The 23644-nt window shown below is 41.3% G+C and overlaps 3 protein-coding genes across 3 annotated transcripts; 1 reads left to right on the forward strand and 2 right to left on the reverse strand.

Moving 5' to 3' along the window:
• Nucleotides 1-37: 37 nt before the first annotated feature.
• LOC128708798 (ribosomal RNA processing protein 36 homolog) lies at nt 38-909 on the reverse strand. Its single transcript, XM_053803779.1, has 2 exons — nt 811-909; nt 38-742 (listed from the first exon to the last, which is right to left on the reverse strand). Exons 1-2 carry the CDS (start codon nt 907-909, stop codon nt 38-40), a joined length of 804 nt encoding a protein of 267 aa, XP_053659754.1.
• A 1068-nt stretch (nt 910-1977) lies between these two features.
• LOC128719378 (spastin) lies at nt 1978-15675 on the forward strand. The gene is made up of 7 exons (XM_053813003.1): nt 1978-2344; nt 2441-2710; nt 12258-12428; nt 14236-14361; nt 14425-14486; nt 14620-15433; nt 15512-15675. The coding sequence occupies exons 1-7, from the start codon at nt 1978-1980 to the stop codon at nt 15673-15675; spliced, it is 1974 nt and encodes a 657-aa protein (XP_053668978.1).
• A 6886-nt stretch (nt 15676-22561) lies between these two features.
• On the reverse strand, nt 22562-23627 carry LOC128718070 (uncharacterized). Its single transcript, XM_053811744.1, has 2 exons — nt 22719-23627; nt 22562-22648 (listed from the first exon to the last, which is right to left on the reverse strand). The coding sequence occupies exons 1-2, from the start codon at nt 23625-23627 to the stop codon at nt 22562-22564; spliced, it is 996 nt and encodes a 331-aa protein (XP_053667719.1).
• Between the last annotated feature and the right edge of the window lie 17 nt (nt 23628-23644).

Raw genomic sequence — 23644 nt, forward strand, 5'->3', positions numbered from 1 at the left:
ATCACTTTATGTTTATTAAACAGTAGAATAAACGGTACTACGTAGAGAAATCTAGCTTTTTTCTATCCTTGGCAGAAACTTTCTTTCTCCTTTTATCAATATGTTTAGCAAGGCTTCCATCATCTTTAAGCTTATCGTACTGCTCAACCAAGGCACGTGCCTGCTTGGTGCTCTTGCGTTCATAAAACGGTCGTTTGCCTTCCTGCACGGCAAGACGAGCCTGTTGTTTCTCATGCAACTTGTTTTTATCAAGCGCTTTTTGTTTCGCATACTCCCGTATCTGGTTCTCTGTTCGCTGAATCAAAAACTTCAACCCTTCCGTTTCTTCCTGATCGGTCGCACCTTCCAGTTTTTTCTTCAATTTCATTAACTCGCTGGAACGCAGATCGTTTATGAAGCTGTAATTGTTGCGAAACTGGCGACCACTGAAATATCCTTGGCGAGGATCGAAACGTGGATCCCGTGGTCGTGAAACGGAAGTATTTTTCCCTACTTTACCCATTCCCAAGGCTGGAACCTTCCTTTTCGCCGACACCTCCTCTGGACCACTGTCGTCGTCAGATTCAGCGTCTGATGTATGCTTAGACCTTTTCGCTGGTTTTGGCTTCAACGTTGGATTTTGTTTTCTTTCCTTAGTTTTGCCAAATATGGCTTCGTTGTACACACGCGAACCAAGCTTCTTCTGCAACAGCAACAAATCTTCAAAAGGCATTTCTTTATATTCATCATCTGCAAGTTTTGGCTGGAAAACGAAAAACAATCGCATTATTTGCTCAAACTTCAAAGAAGTCACAATTAGTGATGAATTACCACATCATCGTCGCTGCTATTTGCCTCGTCAGAAGAAGACTCTGTGCCTTCATCTTCCACGGAATATTTACTATCAGAATTGCTTTCAGATGAATCCATTACTTTTTAGAGGAAACACTCGTTTACTTCACAAACAATTCCCTTTATCTTTTTTCTCCTTTTACGAAAAACGTGTTGTCAACATTACCTGACGTTTACTTGACACTTGGATAAAATCCTAATATTAAGGACAATTTACACTGGTTTCAAAGTTTCTCCAATTTTACACCAGCTTACTAAGCTGAGCTTAGCAGCGAGCACATATTTTACACACACTGAATTATTAAAATTGCCCCAAAATTTAATGATTTTTGAAGCCGACATATCATTAACCCAATTGAAAGGCTGTGACATACCTGAAAACATACCTGAACACGCCTACATGCGGTAGATGTTCTTGTACCACAATCTCGCTGCTATTCCGTTGGCTGCTGCTCCTGTGTAACTGACACTATAGCTAAAATGACAGTTCTTATGAAACCCCTGTACACCAACAGCAACAACAAACGGCATTCTTTGTTTCGGTCACGGGCGTGAATTGTATCATCGTTCTCCCTTGTGTGTCTATCTGTAGAAGGCACACGCGGAACCATCTGCAAGGGATGACTTCTTGTAGTGATTTATTTTCCAAAGCCAACTAGTAGTGCTTATTCGTAGCTCCAAAGGTTAGTCCCTTCAGGTGTGTAGCCATTACCGTCGTAATTTCGTTTCCAGCTTCGATAGATGGTTGTGCTGTAGCACCCGTGCGTATGTTATGTGCGTCAGTGCGTGTGTGTAGTGTTGTTTTGTGGATTGCGTTCCGAATATTGTGCGCCAACTGTTTTACTCGACCCGGGATACGGTTGCCTGCTGTACAAAATTAGTATCTTATCGTTATGGTGAGCAGTGCTTACGTACAAGTTAGCGTAGAAGTTCACAGTGTGTTGTGTAGTGGCACGAAAGTTAAGTAAGTTTGCCCACACTTACATGGGTATCGTGCAGATGAGTTTGTGTCCTGATTTCTTCAACATTATCTGCCTCCGCTATAGATCTAGTGTCATTCGTTACCTTCTTTCGTCTATCAAGTAGAAGCGCGCCACGGAAATATAAGCAAAACCAATCCGTGGCACATACTCGTTCGTGTGACCGATGGTTCGAAATAAATACACATTAACCACCGCTGGCAAGTCGCCCAGTAAGAAATCTCGCACCGGTAGCATCAGCAAGCAACACGACGCCAGCGACGACGGCGAGACCGGCAATCTGGACAGCGGAAGTGCAAGCGGAGGTCCTGTAGGAGGCGGAACCGATTCGAGCGCCAAACGATGTGACGGCAGTTCGGTGCATAAGCAAAACCTTTACATCATTTCGTTTCCCGTTATCTTTGTGTTCAACGTTCTGCGTTCGCTATTGTATCAGTTGTTTATCGTTTTTCGTTACGTTTACAACTTTACTACCAAAGTTGTGTACAAACCGGTGAAGAAGGAGTGTGGTCTTGAAATCGTCATAAATACCGATCACACCCACCATCATCACCACCATCACCGTCACAGTAGCCACAGCATCCACGGTTCTGCTTCGCAGCAACAGCAGCTTCAGCAGCTTCAGCAACAGCAGCAGCAACAACAACATCAGTACAGTCTGCTACAGCAAGAACAACAACAAGGCGTAACAGATTCAAACCTGCAAGCAGGACACCCATTGCAATCGTCGCAAAGTGGCGTATTGGTCCACAGTGAAGGTCGCGAAATGTCAATCCAGCGATCGGCAAGCGGAAGTCAAGTTGGTCCCGGAGATCCGTTGTTGGCTAAGCAGAAGCACCATCATCGCCGAGCTTTCGAATACATTTCAAAGGCGCTTAAAATTGATGAAGACAATGAAGGTGAGCAACCAGACAATAGTACATTCGTCATTAGAATAAGTGTATGATTTATTTTGTTTTATATTTTTAAGCTGTAAATGTTAAGTTTGTTGCTTCCAGTTACGGTTCAATTAAGTTCACTTTAACTTCAATGTTCAAAGCAATGCTGAAAATGAGCAACAAATGTAAAAATTGGTGTCCTTCAAACGCTCCACAAATGGCAATAATCAAGCAGTATCCTTTCTTTGCCCTTATGTGGATTTGCTTGGCAAATATTTACCGTTTTGTCGCAGTTTGAGGTTGTCAATGTTTTACCATTTATTTTTACCATTTCGCTGCAAATGTCATCCGAGTCATCAAAAGCAATGGTCCAGTTTTTGCAACTATATATTTTAGCATTCGGGTCTGTAAGTTATGTCTGGTTTTATAGCTTCATTCCCTGAAGCGAAACTGTCTTTGTCGTGCGACGAACGTTACCGTAAACTTGGTAGGAAAAGAAACACCTCCTATTGGTCATCAAACCTGAAGGAATGACGGAAAAATTTTTCTTTGAGCCTTGAAGAGTGTGATTAATCTTATGTTCCCTGCGCTCGACAAGGACTAGGTAGCTTTTAGAATCCTGTTTTTTTTTCAAGAGCTATGGAAACTTTTCCTCCCTAGAAGAAAGTTGGAATGATGCCTTTTGTCGTCTGGCACACCGAACAAAGTAGTGCTCCCGTTCCTGGATTACAGAAGGAGCGCAATGGAAGGAGAAGAAAGTTTCAATTCAACTTGCAAGGCACGTAGACACCGGGAAAAATGTGTCTTCTACGTCTCTCTGCACCTTGAACTTCTTTGGCTAGTTTTCATTGCACTTTTCGGTGCAGATTAAACAGCACAGCGCAACACAAACATCATTGCATGCAACTGGGGTTGGAGCTCTAGCACTGTGTGTTATGGCTTCGTGAACAACGCTGCACAACTTTTGCTTCCATTATTGTTAGCTAAAATGCGAGCTGGTAAGTAATTGAATGTCTTACTTTTGCTTGCCATCCGGCACATAATTTTGAGTGTCCATTGCGAAAAATTATAAAAAGGTGACGGTATAAATGATCAGACTGGTGGCATGTAAGGTAATATTAATGTGGACGGTAAATGTTACACGAATTACCTTTTGGTTGTTTGCCGAGGTCGTTCACTTTAGACCTTGTATGGCGTCATTTTCTATGTTGATTGTTCTTTAACCCTGAGACGATGACTCAACGTTACGACTGGTCACCAAATCTCCCTCACCTTTTAGCAAAATTCTTATTAAGGACTACAATACATCACCTCTAACCATATCATTTGCGAGCAAATCATTCTGTAGAAGGAGAAATTGGCCGCACGATGCACGAGAGCACGATTGACGTATCCTTGTACTTTTCTTGTTTTTTCTTCTAGTACTGTTTAACCATTATGCGATAGTTACACGCAATAGGCGTTTTTTTTGTTTTGCACTTGTTCACAGAAATGCATGTCAAAGTCACTGGACACCCAACACGCGTTATAACCAAGGAGAGGTCTATCGGAACACGGGCGCACCGGATTGTATCCTTGCCCTATCCCAATATTAACGTACCGGATCCGCCATTCTGTTTTACGGTGGTAAAGGGTTCAATTTAAATGGCACAAATAGAAGGAAAAACAAGTAGGACATAAAAAAATCAATACATCCAGACGAATACCGATGAAAAATTAATCTTGTTACTTGAGGTGGTGGCGTGACACGATGAGTTATTGCCGTTGCGTTTGAGAATTTATTTGAAAATAATGATTTTATGTTGCATTTTGTATTGGGTTAATGTAAAAAAAGTCATATCGTATCAATTTTATTATTTTTGTACAGACAGTCCCCCAGATACGCGGAACCGGAGATACGCGGTTTTAGGAAATCTGACAGCTGAGTTAATTTACAGCACAAAATCTTAGCAAAAAGGCGAAAAATAGGTCGAAAATACCTTCCTTTGTCATATAAAAACTTTTTTTTTAAACATATTTAAATGTTTTCGAAAAATCGTCTGATTTGATAAATAAATTAAGCGCAGAGAAGGAAGCCAACTCTGTAATTTAGAAGTATAAACGATGCTACTGCCGGATTCGACTTCACGGAAATTCCAGAAAATTCGGAAATTCGAGATACGCGGATTTTTTTCCGGGTTATAGCGGTCCGCTATAATAGCGTATATCGGGGACTGCCAATACTTGGTCGCAACTGTCATGTAAGACCTTGCTGCGGAGATGCAATCGGCAAGTGATCTGCCGCACGACATTCGCTGTATTATACTGAATGCTGGCTCGAAACTCTATGAGGAAGACATCAAACGACAAATCTTAAATTGTTACAAAACCTCAATTTTTCAATTTCCAAAATTTGTTAATGCCATATTTAAAAAATGCTAAAGATATCATTCCCTCTGCCATATAAATCAATTAAAATGTAAATAGTCGATCGACAGAGTGCCCGTTTCAATTGAATCAGAAATTCCCTTTTACTGAGTTTTATCGAATAAAATAAATTTTCGATTACCACCACAGCGTGCCTTGTTGGGAATCACCGATATAAATAAACCATGTCGGAACAGTGGATTGAAACAGATTCTAAACAAAAAAAGGAATTTTCTCACGTGGATAGGCTGGAATAGGAAGAGTTCATTGCACCTTCTGTTTGCTTCTATAGGCCGTGCTTTACGCTTCAACGGGTGGAAGTTTGCACCTCAACATTCACACCCTACGTGCCACATTGTACTACCCGCGGAAGTAACATATTGCAACAACGATTGGATAAAGAATATTATAGACATGAACGTTCATCAAACCTCCCCCCGTGTGCAGGTGTTGTTCAATCGTATTGTAATCAGATAAACTACCGGTTGAGTGCACCGTAAATGCAACGTTGCACCACAGGCAGTGTAGAGAAACAAGGCGAACGAATAAATTCTAGTGCTTCACGTTGTATTGCTGGTCAATCTGCGCGTTGATCAAATTTTAAATCGATACCCTTTTATATTCCGGTTCCGGGCGATTCGCTTAACAGCTCATCACTTCAGATGCTATATCCGTTTTCCGACGGTTTAGTATCCTTGTCGTGTGGGGCTCCTATTATGTGTTACCGTAAAGTCTTTACGGTATGGTTTCCGGTACGGTATGGTATATCTTGTTTAACTAAAAAAACCTCATAACCGCACCACCTGAAGTGGCTGGAAAGAAATGAGCCACACAAACGGTTAAACGCACCACACGCGCCTAACCTCAATAACGCCTTTTACCATTATGGGGCTCCAGGCGGTCCAAGGCATTTGTCGGTATTATAATCGATACAGTTTCAAACCTCTATTGCCACTGTCCGGCAAGCAGCACCAACAACGTTGCGACAAAACGTGGTACCACTTTGCGAAAAAAAAAGTGACAGAAAGTGTGAGAAGAACGAAATTATCGTACCAAATGGTAACACGCGGTTGAAAGACTGGCCAGCGCGAAAAGGATGGGGACCGGTAGCACACACCAATGGGTGACATATCGTAACGGCAAGATGAACGAAGGATTTGATTTTTTATTAAAATTCGCACTGCTGTTATGTTGCATCATGTAAACTGACCTTTAAACAAAGAAAAAAAACTGTTTTTTATCAACCGGGTGGTTTAAATCTAGAACATTTAGGTTGTCATATCAAAAAACAAACTCATAAATTACCTTGCTTCAACTCCACTGCAACGGTGGCATTAACTTCCCCCCCCCCCTCCCCCCCTCCCCCCCCCCCCAATACAAGAACTATCAACGAAAGGTTTTACATGCTAATCGATTTGCCAAAGCCCACGTCTTGTAAGTTTTATCAATTTCTGTGCAAACAAAACTCATGCGGGTGGTTTCATGCTCAACCCTGCCTGTGTACACGCGTACATATGTTTTCGTGTTTCTATGGTGGCCCGTTTTCACCTGAACCAAAGCATCAGGAATGAACTAAGTGAGGAAAAAACCTCCAAGAGCACGATGTTCGTTGTCCTGTGTGTGCCGTAGACGTGCATTGAATGCAAAATGTTCAGCCCCTCGATGGAAAATATTTTCCCTGACAGCCCATGTATGCTAGAATGGTAGAAAGTGCTCCTTATGCTCTTCATGTAGTGGTACAGCGCAAAGCGCTGACCGCTTCCTGGCAGTCTCTCTTACACCTGTGCCGTACATGAGCAGTCCTTCAAGCAGCTGTGGGGATAAGAGTGTGGTGACATCCATCGAAGGGCAAAGAACCGTCGCGACAGGTTTAATGGGGCTTGTGTATAAAAATGGAGCTTTCAATCGCCATGTTCCGTTCGTGTTCTCACACACAATAGTTCACAATAATTATACATGCCTAGCCACGCAACATGAGTTTTGCACGATCCCTTCGTGGTTTCGATTCCGGGCAGCTACAATTTCACCTGTACGTCCGCAACAACCCGTGCGGTTGCCCTGTTTTAATACTCCATCCCGATAAGTGTGACAAGGTTAGCAAGGATGTCCTATTAGCTCAAGTGCAACCCATGCGTGTACAAAAGGCAAAAAGGGTCTGCACAGTGGTGCTAGCAGATAAATATAGTATCTTCACCGTATTAATCAAAGTTCCACCGTTTTGGCACAATGGCAATGATCTTTTCGTCATTCGCACCAATAAAGCAATAAACCTTCGCATTTATGCCATTTTGTCTGTCCATTTTGTAGATTGTTTGATTGTATAATAACTTATTGAAACATACATACAGTACTGGACAAAACAAATCATACGCGCACGATAAAAATCCTTTTTGGGTGGTATTTTCTTTGTTTCTTAGATTAATGCATTGTTTAATACTAAAAAATTATATTATTTCCATAATGTTGAAATTATCATAAATATTATTATTTAAGAGAAAAATAATAAAAATATCATTATATGCTTACAAGAAGTAATTGCAATATAAATTTGGTTTTTGGACAAAATAAATTGATCCCAACTAACTTCACTTCTTCACATTATTGCTCGATTAAAGAGCAAAAGCTTTTCTTAAGATTATTTTGATGTAAGTATAACAATGGAGGAATTATTAAGCATGGAAGGAGAAGGAATAGTAAAAGCGTATGAAATATTTTGTCCAGTACTGTAACATGTTTTATCAACTAGAACAATGTTCTCATCATATCTAGCCTGTTGGCAAGTCTAGCAAAAGCAAGCTTGCTGTATCATGTTCGATCAAGAATGAAGCGCCAACTGCTCAATTGCGTTGGTGTGGACGCAACAACTTGAATCCAGCCCCAGACATCAACTTTCCATTTTGAGAAGTATCGTTCGCTTCTCGACTGTTTCTCCTATCCACCAGTGGCATTGACTCATGCGTATGTTTACTTGCAATTTACATTATTTTTAACGGCCAATTTGCCACCATCCTATCCGCAGCGGTGCGAACTGTACAAACTTGATTTCTTTTATGTTCGCTTGCCCGATTCGTTCCCATTAACTTGAATGTCGCAAAAATCATCTAAAGCTCTTTTGCCCCAGGCTACCCCTAATTCAACATATCAGCTGGAGGTGAGCATGATTTCGATTCTGCGCATAATTCAGCCATCCTTGTCCGTATCTGCCCCCCTATGGTCCTGCGTACAGTATCCGTGCTGGTTATGAGGCAAACATGAAAGCAAACAAAAAACCAAGAAAGTAACGTCCAGCTGGATGACGACCACCCCCGAGCATACGGCCGTGGAAGCTTCAGGAAGGTTTAATTGTTTGATTATCATTATTGCGCAAGTAAACACTACATGATGCTGCTAAAAATTTGCAAAATTCATACACTCTGTGACACACCAAACTGGAATGTTTTACACGATACATGCACGTTGGTCATGGGGACCTATCGGAACATGCTTGCATGCAATGTTTAATATCCGGAACAAATGAATTTGAATTCAATTTAGCATGCCGAAGAGTTTAATGGATGTGCCCACGCTTAAGCAAACAAAATTCTTCCCAATGTTTTTTTTTTTTTGTATATCTTCGGCACTGCTGCACTGCAATATGCCCGGCCCAGGGCATTCTCAAACTGGCGATACTGATCAATCAATAAATTTTCGATCCAACAGTAGGTAGGTTGCCGGAATGACCGGCTCTTTTCGACCAGCACGGCTGGGTACGTTATGCACAGGCAGAATACCGCAATAGGTTAAACACTGTGCCCCGTTACACATTTCTTCGTCCGCGTGCACGCCAACCACACGTTCCCCCTTGTTGTGGCGAGTAGCGGCGGGACTTACAATGCGGCATTAAAAGAATCCTTGTTGGATGTCCAATTCGCTTCGTAGGTGGTGTAACGCTGCTGGTTGCGAATGGAATCGTGGACTGGTTGGAGAGTTTTTTTTTTATTGTATCATTTCTTTCTGGTCTGGTCTTACGGATCTGCCTGCACCAAGGTTTGCAGCATAAGAGGGTGCGGGAAAGTTTTTCAAATGCTGAGGATGGCTGCATGATGTTTCGAGGTTGAAGCATATTCTACCAAAAATTGCAGAATACAGGGTTGCGAATCATATTAGGAAAGATTTCAACCGTTTGCACCGGAACTTCGCACTTCATTGGGGGATATTTTCAGTCGATTAAGAGAAATTTTGCAATCATAAAGGAGAAATGTGCAAACATACAGGGGAATTTTGCCAAAAACGCTCTGAAGAGCAATCTGTCACTTGTTATCATTCGTTTTTGGTTGCATTGTCATCGGTTTGTTTCAATTTCGGCCAGTTTTTACTGCATCAATTTGTCTTCCAGTCAGTGAAATAATTGTTAGTTAGTTAAACGGCATCGCCCATGCAAATTATTGAAGAACTACTTTGATAGTTCATAACACAGAGAGAATAGCAATTTCTAAGGTCTTGGTGACAGCTCTTCCACTTGCTTTTGTAAGATAACAGGCCAGGTGAAACAAAGTTCTTTGTAACTGATACTGTAGAACATCTTCAGAACCAAGGTACACGAACCCGATTTGAGTAATCGGTCATAAATTTGCAAACAGTCATAAATAAGCTCGGATTTTCCATGTAAGTCTTACGTTTTTTCCTGTTGGTGATTTTTGTTTAAGGTTTGGTGTTTAGCAATGCAGAATCCTTTACCTTGCTTACCTTCAAACATTAAACAAAAAAATCATCATTTTTCGAATTCGAATGCAGGTGGAGTTTCTAGTGTAAAAAAGAAGACTGTGGGAATCTATTCGTCAATAGTCTTCTAGTCTTGTGATTTTGTCGCCGAAATTTAAAGAAACTGAAGACAATGCTACCAAAAACGAATGATAACAATTGACAAAATGCTCTTCAGAGCGTTTTTGGCAAAATTCCACTATATGTTTGCACATGTCCCCTTTATTTCATCGGCTGAACAGATCCCCCAATGAATGGCAAAATTCCCCCAAACGGTTCAAATCTTCCCGTATAAGATTCGAAAAGCTGTAATACAGGATGTTTGGAATCGCGTTATGGAGGTATAATAGCTATGCAAATATATTTTATGTCCACTATTAAATGGAAAAGTTAATCGACATTAAGATTTATCACCTTTACTAGACGTACCACCTTTGCACTAAAAATTCTTAAACGGAATTATTGGAAAGGTGAATATGGCCGATGAGACACGGTCGATGGTATGGCGGTTTAAAACTCACTCTATCCTGAGGCTTTCTCGCAGCAATGGTGGTGACTTGTATTCGCTAGGGAATGTACCGTTTAGATCCGCTTCCAACAAAACTGCACCAAGTGCCAACTCCATCCGCAAGCCGACGGTGCTGTCGCTCACAACGACGTGCCGACAAATTGTCAGCACCTTTTCTCCATTATCTCTATCCTTGGGCGGGCAGCATCCTTTCGCTCATGCATGCATGATGGATGTGTGGCCATGTGCAGGTATGATGGTAAAACATTTTCGCCACTCTTCAAAGCTCTTTACACGTTGACGTAAAAATACACTTGACACATTTCTGGTGTTGAAGAACGGCATGTTACCTGGCATGGTGTTATGTGTATCCCTGTATGCAATCAATCTTAGTTACTATCAACGGAGATAGTAATGTTTATAGAATTAGTCTGTTGCTAAACTAACTTAATGTATTTGCAATTAGTGTTGGGCAAAGTAACTCTATTTGCATGAGCTGAGTGAACCGTTCGCGCTCTGCAAGGGGAGCTGTGAGCGCGTGGGTCAAACCCAAACGAACGCGTTAGCGCGTTAAGTCTATCGCTGAAACAAACTCGTTAATATTTGTACAAATAAGCGGGTTGAACGTCAAACTAAATCTTTTTTTAAATGTAATAAGCTTTGCAATGCTAGCGAAATCTAGCGAAAAGAGCGAAATCATCGCCACATCATCTGAATCCGTGTGATGCTCTATGGAAATCGCCTTGCACGGGTTTGACACGGCGTTGAAAGGATTAAAGCTATAAATGATATAATAAATGTTGTCACCTAAAATCGTTGGCCATCTTATTGCTTCGACTGTATATTGTGTCTCCAAATCTACTTAACCAAGAGCAGTGAAAAACCAAGCAGAAACTGGTGTGCATTTCATACACGAGTGTTACAGTTTAGGATCAGTTATTAGTTAATTGAAGCTGCTTTTCCATATTGTTTGCAAGTGATGTTGATCCTTACTAAATCGATGGCATCCGATCAAAAAGATCACTTCGATCTTGAGGATATTTCATTACATACTATTGATCTTTAGCAATAATACAGTGTTTTTACCCTTTTAGCGCTGTTTTTGGAACCAATTATTTCATTAATTCAACAGAAAACAAATATAAAATTAACATTCTAATTCCTTCGAGTGCGGCAGGGGGTCCCTCTATGAATGAAGATTTGACTATGACTGAAGATCATTTGACGAGTAATTTAACGTTCATGTCTACGTATGTAAATAATTAAGAAACAAATAAGTAAATAAACAAATAGATATTTAAAAATTGCCCAAGGATGAAACTGGCCCTGAAACCTGAAACCTGAAACAACATCCATTTGATTAATACCCGAATACCTGAAACAACATCCATTTGATAAAATTTAACCTCAAAAACGGCACCTTTCCGTCGAGTGTGGGTTATCCTTCGCCGGAGGACAGTATTCGCAACCACGAACCATTTTTGCATTCGATTTTGGCCTGCTTTCTGCTCGTAATGCAAATTTAATAGTGTATCGATACTCGTCTCTGGATGGTTCTGGATGCAGTTGGTGCATGTGGGTGTTATATGTCAAAACAGCCGGTTCGGTGGTTTCTTCCAAAAACATACCGCATGTTCTGGTGGCTCGTTGTGGCTTTCTTGTGTTCGTTTCACTTGCATTTTAGAAGATGCCGGAAGAACAGGAACGACATAATTGAAAATAAAGTGGTTGTGAAATGTTTTACCACATTGCGGATCGTTGGTGCAAATATAGAACAATCACCTACCACGAGCAACAGTTGAAACTGTAAAGGCTTTGTTTTATGCTGAAACTTAATTGAAGCTTTTGTCAAATTTATATACAAACCAACGTTATGATAATCCTCACTTAATCTTCAATTCGTTGTTCTTGTAGATCAAAAGGAACTGGCCATCGAACTGTACCGGAAAGGCATTCTCGAGTTGGAGCGTGGCATTGCCGTAGAATGCTGGGGTGGACGTGGTGAGGTTTGGGAGCGAGCACAGCGGCTGCACGATAAAATGCAAACCAACCTCTCAATGGCACGCGACCGTTTGCAGTTCCTGGGTATGTATGCAACATTATGCAGTGAAGCTTCCACCAAAGCTACCACACTCGTTCCATGTACAATAGACTGTGAACTGTTGCATTTCCTACCTTATGTGCTATGTGATGTAGATCTTCCCATTATTGCGCACCATTAGTGTAAGCTGGATCTTTTATTTGAATTGCTAAAGCGTGTTGCGTTTATTTGCATGAATTGGTTTGTGTCCGTTTTTTTTTTGTTTCTACCTTTTGCTGTTGGTTTCTGCATGCATTGGTTTTAAGTTATCAATCCGGCTATTTCTCTTATTTTATCCTTCCCATTCCTCCTCTCCTGCCAGAACTTATGTTGGAAGCCAAACGACTTGAGTTGACCGAAAGCAAACAAAACGAGCAAAATTGCAAGCACCACCACTCCCCTGTACGCCGTCAAAACACGTTCACACTTAGTACGGAAGATGAAAGATGGGACAGTACCGTACTCCATTATCCATCCTCCATATCCACCGCACCCAGTGGACCATCACCAGCGTCCACGTTGTCCTCGTCGCCCTCGAAAAACGTTACCGGCAGGGAGCAAACACACGAACGAAAATTTAAACTGCCAATGTTTGTACCATATAGCCTGAATGTGACCGGCAGTCCCAAAAAGCCCACCGTGCGGGAAGCTTCTTATCGCGACCAAAAATCAAAGCCATACAATGCGGAGAACAAGATCGTATCGTTTAATGAAAATAGTGCCACTTTGCTTCATCCCTCCTCTCCTACTGCGGTAACGTCGAAAGGGACGTCAAGGACGACGGCGACACCGTCGACGATTGTGCCTTCACATACATTGACCACTAAACAAACCACCAACGAAGGTAAGCGCCACCACACCACCAACACAAAGGCAAAGCCAATTGAAGAGACAATGCATGCACCACCCGCACCAATCATCTGTGGGTTGTGTTAGGTGCTAGAAATCGGTAGCTTACTCGTGCGCCATTCAGATACAACGGAAAAAAGCATTTTATACATACGTTCGGAGGATAACGAGGCTGAACATCAAGATTCACTAGAGCATATTAATTTCGCAACTTCAACGACGATAACAACGGCAGCAGCGCAATGCCGATAAACAAGCACTCTTAGCGATGTGTTGGGCATCATTATCATAAAGTGCCGTTCGGGCACTCAGGCATTTCATTTCAAGAAGTCGTTACACGATCCTACAAGAACAAAGCAGATACAAAAAGGGTCTACTTTATTTTTTCTCTATCTACCTTCCCATTAAAAATATGTTTTTAATAAATAGTTTTAATAAGATCATTCAAACACTTGTTTAAGTTAATAATTAGCTAAGATTATTCAAATACTGCGTACTTCGCGACATGTGTTTCCAACACTAAGTGCATGTTGGAAACACATGACGCACAATTTTATTCCTTTTTTTTAATTTCCATGGTTTTTATATATTAGTCGCATGACATATTTATTGAGTGGTTGCATTGTATGCTAATTTAAAACCAAACAGTAGAAATCCTTTCCTCAATGTCATCCTGAATACAACGTAATAATTTCCTAAACCGCACACAGTGCAAACGGATATTTTGATTTCCGTTTTGTAATTACACACCTTACCAACATCCTGCTGTTTGTCCCCCGTTGGATTAGTAGCATTTTAACGCACCGCCAGACCCCCCACCTCCACCCCTTGGCAGGCTTTTATCTGATACCTTGTTCCTCATCAACTTATCACATCGTTATGTCTTTTTTTCTTTCCTTCCATCACTATGCTGGACTGTGCTGTCGCTTTGAATTTTCGTCACCCCGTCTTTATGGACGGCAGCATCCGGCCGGAAATTAACCGTCGGCTACAAGCGTCCCGGTAATCTGGGAGTGATGAATAAATCGCAAACCCTGCCACGCAGCATGGGCGGCTCCCGTACGACCCCGACCGGCGGCGGTGTGGGTAGTATTGCTTGTGGTCTGGGGAATGGAGCAACCTACGGTAGCAACACCGCTGGCGGTGGTGCAGGCATGCCAAAAATTGTGCCAAAACCGGCAGCAACGCCCCCTGCCATCAGGCGCCAGTTTTCGGTACGTACACGGGGACTGAACACGGTGTTGTCTAGCTTAAAACGTTCCTGCTTTGAATATCCTTTTCTCTCTACTATTACAGATACCTGGAAGCTCGCCAGTACGGAAAGCAAGCAACGGTTATGGCAGCAAGAATACGCCACCTCCACGTTCCAAAACTCCACTCGCCGGTCAGCAACAACCCCAACAGCAACCACAAATTTCCGTCAAGGGCGTTGAACCGAAGCTTGTACAAATCATCATGGACGAGATTGTGGAGGGCGGTGCTAAGGTTCAGTGGCAAGATATTGCGGGCCAGGAGGTAGCGAAACAAGCACTGCAGGAGATGGTTATTCTGCCCTCGGTGCGGCCAGAACTCTTCACTGGGCTGCGTACGCCTGCCAAAGGGCTACTGCTGTTCGGACCCCCGGGCAACGGGAAAACGTTACTTGCTCGAGCCGTCGCCACCGAATGCTCCGCTACGTTCTTCAGCATCTCGGCCGCAACCCTAACGAGCAAGTACGTTGGCGATGGTGAAAAGCTTGTTCGTGCACTGTTTGCCGTAGCACGTGAACTACAGCCGTCGATTATCTTTATCGACGAGGTCGACTCGGTACTGTCGGAGCGTAGCAGCAACGAGCATGAGGCTACGCGCCGGCTAAAGACCGAATTTTTGGTACAGTTCGACGGTCTGCCCGCCAACTCAGAGGCGGACAAAATAGTAGTAATGGCCGCGACCAATCGTCCCCAAGAGCTAGATGAGGCTGCTCTGCGTCGGTTTCCGAAGCGCGTGTACGTTACACTTCCCGATCGCGACACACGTGATCTGTTGCTCAGACGATTGCTGCAGAAGCAAGGCAGTCCGCTAAGTGATGCCGATTTGGCACATTTAGCACAGCTTACCGACGGTTACTCAGGATCGGATTTGACAGCACTGGCACGAGATGCTGCTCTGGAACCAATTCGAGGTATTATTAGCATCGGAACAATAGGGCAAACAGCAACATTACCGCAAAACATTACATTCTATTTCACTTACTTTGTAGAGCTTAACGTGGAGGAGGTTAAAAATATGGATCCTACCAAGCTACGCAGCATCCGGGAGAGTGATTTCCATAACTCGCTCAAACGCATTCGACGTTCCGTGGCACCGCAAAGTTTAGCTGCGTATGAGAAGTGGTTACAGGACTTTGGTGATGTTACACTCTAAAACGCAGTACAACAACATAAAAAAAAAACAGATCACCTCGCTGCTGCTATCATCACCGACCAGTCGTATGCACAAATCGTTGCAAATATCTGTGCAACTGCATCGCTTAGGGCAACACGAAAAGATTCGCAGATGAGGAGCAAGTCGCAACCAACCGCAACAACGGCTTTTAGATTTCTTTCTTCTACAAAACGACACCTAGGCTGGTCCATTGTTTCAGACACGTGATTGAAGCGGACCTTTACTTCACATATAGTGCTACTCGTATGATGGAAAGATAGGTCCGAATTAAAAGCCGATTTCGTTGTTATTGTTGTGTTCTATTCTTTGGTTGTGAATAGTCGAAATAATAAGCAAAACAGCAGACTATTAGACATAACGTGTGTATTATATAAAAGCTATTTTCGCTTCATAGAAATTTCGTTATCCAGATGCATTGGACCATGTTGCTTAACGCATAGTTTAGTTATTCGAATGTACAATTCTGTCTATATATGGTTAAGGATAAACGTTACATTCAACCAACAAACACTGGACAGCTGCTCGGAATGCGCAAAAATCGGAATTTATCATGAGTTTTTTTCGTTGCTGCTAGAAAAATATCATTGAGGGAGGGAGTACGTATCAACGAGAGAGAGAGAGATAGGCATGCTTAATTTATGTCGTCAACAACGCTATAAGAATTGTACGGACTTTGTAACTCCCGATACGTACCAGCCGGATGCCATAAGCTCTTGCAAATTCATAGCATTCGACAAGCGCATATGCCGTAGAAAAAAATGCCATTGTGAAAATGTGGAAAAGGGAAAAATATAAAATAAAAGACGTAAAATAGAAAAAAAGCATCCTTACTTATCGCATAATAGTATGATGTTGTGTATGTATATGTGGAAATAGTCTCTTTTGGTACGAACGGCAATGTTGAGCGGAATATGTGATTCCGTGAATAAGTTTTTTAATTTTTTTATTTGGCTAATCCAGCATTATCACCGTAAATCATTAGTCTACTACATGCTTTGAAAGTAAGAATGAGGCTATATCAGTGAAAGTGTGTATTTGCGTTTGCCTTTCGATAGTACCGATTTTTTTTGCGGTATTTGTTTACCGTTTGTGAGATACCCTACAGCGTATGTAGTGCGAACCAATTGATTGTATTTGCTGTGCACAAAATTAGAAGAAAACTTTTTATTTTTGTTTTAGATTCAACCTATTCTGTTGCGTTTCGATGGCTTGACAATGGACGTGCGGTTTGATTAACATAAAAAAGAAGCATTTTTTACACTACGTTTTAATGTGAAACAGTTGCCTTGAAATTCAACCGAATCCCAAATATTCGGTAAAATCAAAACAAACAACAAATAACGAAACAAAATCAAACCAATCGCATTTCACTCATAAAATCTATTTCAACAATGGATTAGCGGAGATCATGACGAGTATTAATCATTACAACTGCATCAACTTTCGACCGCTAGAGCTTCCGTAAGACATAGCTGAAACATAATAATTACCCAGAAAGAATCATTGAATAAAAAACGCCATACACGCCAAAGCAAATGCCTCAAGCAATCACGTAAAATTGTCGATATTAGCTACATAACCGGCAAGGAGTACAGGAACGTCTTAACCCAAAACAAAAACCAATGATGAGATGCGAATTTTAACATAAAACATTGCTACTCATCTACACACACTTTCAATACATAAGATAGATGTGGATGGACTAAGAGATAAACGAAGTATTTGTACAAAACCCAAACTAAACATCACGCATGCACACCGTTGCACGCTGGAGAAGCATGTTATGGCAAAAATGGCTTTTAGTTTAATGGTTAATCTCCCCCCCCCCCCCCCCCCCCCCCCCCCTTGGCTGGCATATTCAACTCATTCATGATTAGGTTGTAGGCGAGAGTATTGGAAGTTCGTGGGTATTTTTGTTTCATTTCTATTAAAAAAATATCGGCTCATTCCATCCAATAGACGTATCCGGATAATAAAACGTAGCGCTTAATGTAGACTTTTCGCGTGAATTTTGTTACCTTCTGCCTCTACGCATTGCTAGTTAATATGGTAGGCTCGGAAGCAAAATGTTTCTGATGAGCATCCATCACGCAACAAAACGAAGACGATCGGAACATTTTTCTTAGCAAATCATTCGAATAACAGTTCTGCTCTAGTAGCAACTCATTTTAGCAATTTAGCTTTACAGAAAGAGAAACCGAAATGAGTTAGGATGCGAAAATTGATGAACCTTTGATAAAAACACACACAAAGGTAGCACACTTACAAATTTACTCAACACTGATTAGATTTCATAAGAGCGAAACAAAAGAAGAAACATGAACGATGGAGAATCAAATCACACCGTCAGCAAATAAAAATAATCCGTAACAATTAAACAATGTTGTGTTTTTTTTTTCGTTCAGCCATGTTCTTTCCTTGTTATGCAAATAAAAATTTTCACTTTTATTGTTTTTATCCATTTTCTTCCTGATTCATCTTTCTCCCCGTCAGTTTATTACTTCTTTCTCTGTTCACTAGCTCTCTCATTTCTTATTTCATTTTTAAAATAACTATATAATTGATTCGTCCGTCGTCGTTTTTTTTTTGTTGTTTTTGTTTAAGTTTTCAATTTTGTTTTGCATTTTTGTATATCACACATTTCTCTCATTTGCGCAAACCTTCCATACTTATATTCTATGAGCCTTAACCTATGTTTTTTACCTAACTCTATTTTTTCTCTAATCGCCTTAGCCTTTCTTGTCTTGCTTTCTTTCCCCTAGTGCAAGGGGACTTTCTTCCCACAAGTGCCTCTAAAGACGGTAACAGGCTCAGACGTTAACAGTAGTAGTTTTGTGTGTTTTCGTTGTACCTGTCCCATCGCTACATCAGCATGCAACGCTAGTCCCTGTGTCGTAACACTTTACCATCTCTCTTTTCCCAGCAAAGACCTAAAACCACTAGCACCTTCCAACGGACATGCCAGGGTTCGCTTTCTATTCATTTACCACGCTTGATCGTGACAGAAGATAATTTTTTACACTCTTTGCTATCTTCACTTTTTTCATGTCTTTTTTTTTCTTCCATCCATCTGTGCTATCTTACTTTTCTATAGTTTACCACTTACAGTTAAGTTACACTATAGTTTTTTTCTTAAATAATAATTCACTCATTCTCAATCTCGTTGCTTTCGGTTGCATTGTGAGAGTTCTGCAATTTGCTTTGCACAATTTGTTTGTTGCTGCAATTCGAATGTACTCTTTTTGCTATTGTGTTGCTTATGTTTTGCGCAGTTCCCGTTTCTCACACAAATTACTTCTAGTTCATTACGGAAAATAGTAATTCTTAAATAATTGGCTTCTCTTCTTCTATGCGCGTTCCTCAAATGTTACAATGCTCAACCCATTTTCACCCACCTTAACCTTAGTTTTGTTGTGTGATAGTAACTTACTCACTAAGACAGCGCTTAAAGGCTAGCTTTCTTAAAGAACTATCTTCCCGCCTTCCCGATACCTTATTTATCAAAACACACCGGCCTTGCAATAGCACGTTTCTGATCTAGGTCTAGCGTACTCTTTGCCGTTATACATCCAGCACGCGGGCTCCTTTCGATGATGTCGTTTTGTGTATTCTTTAACCGAAAGTTAGATCGGCTGGACGCTGTGAAACAACAGCTGTTCACAAACCTAAGCCATGCTGTGATTTTAAATTATGCAACGGTTTCTCCCAAAAATGTCTAACTGTATTCCTCGAACAGGATGGCTCCACCGTAGCACACATCTTTTTTGCTCCGTTTAATTAAACTGCCACTAACGAGATACATCAGGAGGCAGTTTATAATAAGCCTGCTAGCCCTACAGCACACGAGCCTTTCAGTCGAGAGAATTACCATGTCTACTTAGGACAAAGGAAACACTGTATTAAAAAAAGGATGTTTTCGAGAGAAATAAAAACCCTAACTGCTATTCTCCGTTCTCCGTTGTTTTAGCGTTCAATTTCATATGAATTTTATTTCTCTAATAACACATTCCCTCAGGCCTTACTAAAGACAAAAATAAAACGACTTATATTCTTGTACACTGGAGCATTTGGCCACTGCTGCTTTTACATTCAGGTTTTATTTCTTTGTGTTGTTGTTTTTTTATCGTTTTAAACTCACACACGCACGCACACACAGCATACACACACATGCACTTATGCACAACCACGCAAACACCCAGGATCCCTTTTATTTGCACACAATTGTTCTCCCCATGAGTGCCCCATGGTATGGATGGAAGATTGTGGATCTTCTTTTCCTGGTCTGTTTTATTTCGTTTTTTGCAGCCATTCGATTCGCGAACTCTCCGCTTCCGGATGCTTTCATAGTTCACGCGATGTACAAACATTCAAGCCCGTCCTATCATACATATTCGCTTTAAGTTTCAGTTTTCGCAAGTCTTTTTTTACCAACAATCGAAACAAAACGAACGATTCGAACGAGTGAGAGATGAGTCGGTCACCGTTGAATCTTTTTATCCAGACATATTGCTCTCGTTTTGCGGAGCTATTCGTCGTTAGTTTTCCTCGTTCCGGGACAACCAAACAGTTTAGACAAAAGGTAACATAAGAAACAAACCGAAAACCTCATAACGTTCCTTTCCTGAGATGCTACTGTGCGGGAGGAAATGTTGTACAAATTGGTATTTGGCGCCCATTCTTAATTAGCCACAATTAGTTTCTTCTCGAACATTCCTTATTGAACTATCGCACCCTATATGCTATCTGCCTATACGTACATACCAGTTGCAATTAATTCATTCACCGTGTTTTAATAGTAGCTGTTTTTCTTTGCTTTCTTTGCTCCTGCGAACGGCCATATTTATCGCACACATTTATATTACTAAAATTTGAATCAAACCTCTACTGCAATCTGTCTCTTTCAACTCACTCTGTCTTCAATTCACCAAATATTCTCTAACAGAATCTATGCGTACGAGTTCTTCTCGTCGATGAATCATGCACAGCTTTGTTTTATCTAATAACTTACACTCGACGCGCGCATAAACTTACGTACAATAGTAATTTCATTTGTTATCCTTGCGTGTACTAACCAACTTAGCGATGTTTTTCATTCTGTCCTCAATCTTTCAATTTATCTAACCTTTCCCATGTGCTCTTTACTAGCGAAGGAGATATTTTTCTCTTTTAGTTGTGCGTTAATTGGTATAATAAATATATCACCACCATTCTGCTCTTGGATATTTTCGATTCCATCTTACACATTACGAGAAACATGCCAAATTCTTTATGCATCCTTTTACCAGCTCTGTGAATTGTTATAGCGGCAACACATCACAAACACCCGTAACATCATCATCGTCATCGCCTTGGCCCGAGTGGTTTTGCATCAGTTTTACGCGCCAAAATCTTCCAAAACCATCGCTACTCTTTCGTGTGTATTGGTACACAGATCGCACAATGTTCTTTTTTTTCCGATTCACATGCAAACATGGATGTGTCCTCATTTGTTACCTTTCGTTTCTCGTCATAGTGCTGCTCTAGGTGCAAATGGTAGTGCATTTCGTTCATATTTAATGTCTTATCCCTCTTTCTGTATATGAATATGTCGTCCAACATTACCATCGCGTTGTTGTTGCCAGTGCCGGAAACAAAATAAAGAGTATGAAGATAAAAATATCTTTACACGATTTAATTCGGTACCGTTTTAAAGAGCATTTAAACATCCTTCCGTACAATAGCAACAAGTTATAGTTCCCCTTGCTCCTTAGGTGCGTTTGTGCCTGTTCCGAAAACATGTCCATTGATAGGAATTTTTTGAAAATCAAATGGGTTGATGCGCTACGAAATAACAAAATTTAAACAGGGGGAGAAGTTGTTATCCTTTTCCATAGCACACGGTATTGAATCGTAGTTCCTTTCGTATGCAAAAAAGGAGCGAGACGAAGAAATCTGGTCTTAAGCCGCGCCTTTTTTTTCTTGATCAAAAACGAGTCGAAAAAGCGAAACATACAAAAAGTAAAAGAAATGATCCCTGTTTTTTCTTATTTTCAAGTGTAAACAACCCTCTTCAAAACGTTCATTACCCAAACACTCTGTAATCCATCTCTTTTTCTAATAACTGGTTTTCCTTCCGCATGTTTAGCTGAACAGGAACATTTTGTTTCACTAAGAGTTTTAACATTATATCCAATCAATCAGTCTTCTGCGGATGATCTGTCACGAAACTGATAAAAAAACTAACCAAATATCGTTGAAGACATGCACATTGTTAAATGTACAAGTGAAACAATGGATAAACGGATGCAGCAACAAAACCAAACACATGTTATCTATACAGAGACCAGAAATGTGTGTTTCGCTTTCAGGTTCTGTTCGAGTTCACAAATAAACGCCAGCTTGCACTACAGTGCGACAGGGAGTAAAGAAAAAGAGGTTGACCAATTTTTATGCATTACATGAATGTTTTCTACCTCAGAACATAATGTATATTCTGTTAATAACCGCTTATAAATCGTGCCGCATGGCGAGAAAAGTTTATAGCACAATAAACCTTGCCCTCGCTAAGGAAAAAAAAACAACTTATCATCAGAAAGAAATTGATTGTTTTTTTACCCTTACTTTTATGCACAATTATTTCTGCACCTTTATACGGGTGAGTCTTCTTTTAGTGGACTATGTCCGTCACTTGCACCATTTGTTGTACATAAGCTGCTGGCACGCACAGTATCGTCTTTTTGTTGTACACTCATAGCACTATCGCCAACACCTGCTATGCTTTCATTTGTTTCTGTGCTCGTTATCTTTACATGCTCTGTTAAGCGAATTTTCGCGGGCTTTGTCACCGATGGATCGTATTCATCGTCAGTAAAGTTTAGCTTGTGTTTTAGCAAAGTTCGGCTGGTATATAGTCGGGAGGTAACGCTAGAATTCTCTTCGTCATTATTTGTACAAACATCTGCGGTCGCGTCTTCTGGAATGAGAGAACATGAAGCATGCTCAATGTTCATTGTGGCTGTTATTTCCATACTCCTGTCTGCTACTGTAGTTGCAGCAAATCCAGCATTTGTAATAATGCTAGCGTGCGGAAGATCACCATCACTGTTTCCACTGTTGCTGATATAGGGTTCATTGCTTAGAGTTTTTGTAATCATCGGCATCAACATTGTTGACATTGGCGATATAACACCACCACCGACCTTCGACGATGATGAGGACGGAGATAGATCATCGGCAGTGGACCGATGGGAAAAGTTAATCATACCAATGGTATCGCTATGGTTACTACTATTACTACTACTACTGGTGGACGATGTCGATAGTAACATTACTGAGGATACTGGTGAGGCTAGAGTTGCGATCGCACTGGTCGCCCCAACGGTAGCAGCTAATGTGCACACTGTCATGTCCGTTCCGTCGTCATTGGAAGGAACTAAGATTGATGGAATGCTGCTCGTGGCAGTAGTACAGGTTTCGATGGTCGTTACCGTACAAGTTCTTATTGCTGCCGATGATTGCTTAGTTGCGGATGGAACTATACTCTCACGGATATTCGTTTGCGTTTTGCTCAACTGTTGCTTTTTCGTCCTAAAGGCGTGTATTGGCAGGAATGATGTCATTGGAGCTGCGCTCGCTAATGTCGACGTCTGGTAGTGATGTTGATGACGATATGGACGCTGCTGTTGGGCAGCAGTTGCTGCCGCTGCAGCGATAGCCACTGCTATCGCATTCGCCGTTGTCATATGATGAGTAGAAGACTGTTGCGACTGGTATGTCGTGGGATTTAACGGAAGACGTTGATGACGATTACTGCCACCTAAAAGCATAGCGCCACCTCCATCGCTTACACCGTTCGAATGAGCAACCATTAGCTGGGACGATGAAACCACCGTTGCCGAGGGCTGCCGTTGAATAGCTTTGTTGTTCAGTGTAGCTGCGGCCGCGGCAACCATTGCTGCAACAGTCGATG

Source organism: Anopheles marshallii, chromosome 2 (assembly GCF_943734725.1).
Source record: "Anopheles marshallii chromosome 2, idAnoMarsDA_429_01, whole genome shotgun sequence".
Taxonomy (NCBI): Eukaryota; Metazoa; Arthropoda; class Insecta; order Diptera; family Culicidae; genus Anopheles; species Anopheles marshallii.

Excerpts from the sequence above, each read along its gene's own strand:
- LOC128708798 (XM_053803779.1), bottom strand. The coding sequence starts at position 909 with ATGGATTCATCTGAAAGCAATTCTGATAGTAAATATTCCGTGGAAGAT. Across the intron at positions 743-810 it reads ATAGCAGCGACGATGATGTG|CCAAAACTTGCAGATGATGA; the intron begins GTAATTCATCAC and ends TTCGTTTTCCAG.
- LOC128719378 (XM_053813003.1), top strand. The coding sequence starts at position 1,978 with ATGGTTCGAAATAAATACACATTAACCACCGCTGGCAAGTCGCCCAGT. Across the intron at positions 2,345-2,440 it reads TGAAATCGTCATAAATACCG|AGCAGCAGCAACAACAACAT; the intron begins ATCACACCCACC and ends AGCTTCAGCAAC. Across the intron at positions 14,487-14,619 it reads CCATCAGGCGCCAGTTTTCG|AATACGCCACCTCCACGTTC; the intron begins GTACGTACACGG and ends TATGGCAGCAAG.
- LOC128718070 (XM_053811744.1), bottom strand. The coding sequence starts at position 23,627 with ATGGTTGCCGCGGCCGCAGCTACACTGAACAACAAAGCTATTCAACGG. Across the intron at positions 22,649-22,718 it reads CTGGATTTGCTGCAACTACA|AAGACGCGACCGCAGATGTT; the intron begins GTAGCAGACAGG and ends CTCTCATTCCAG.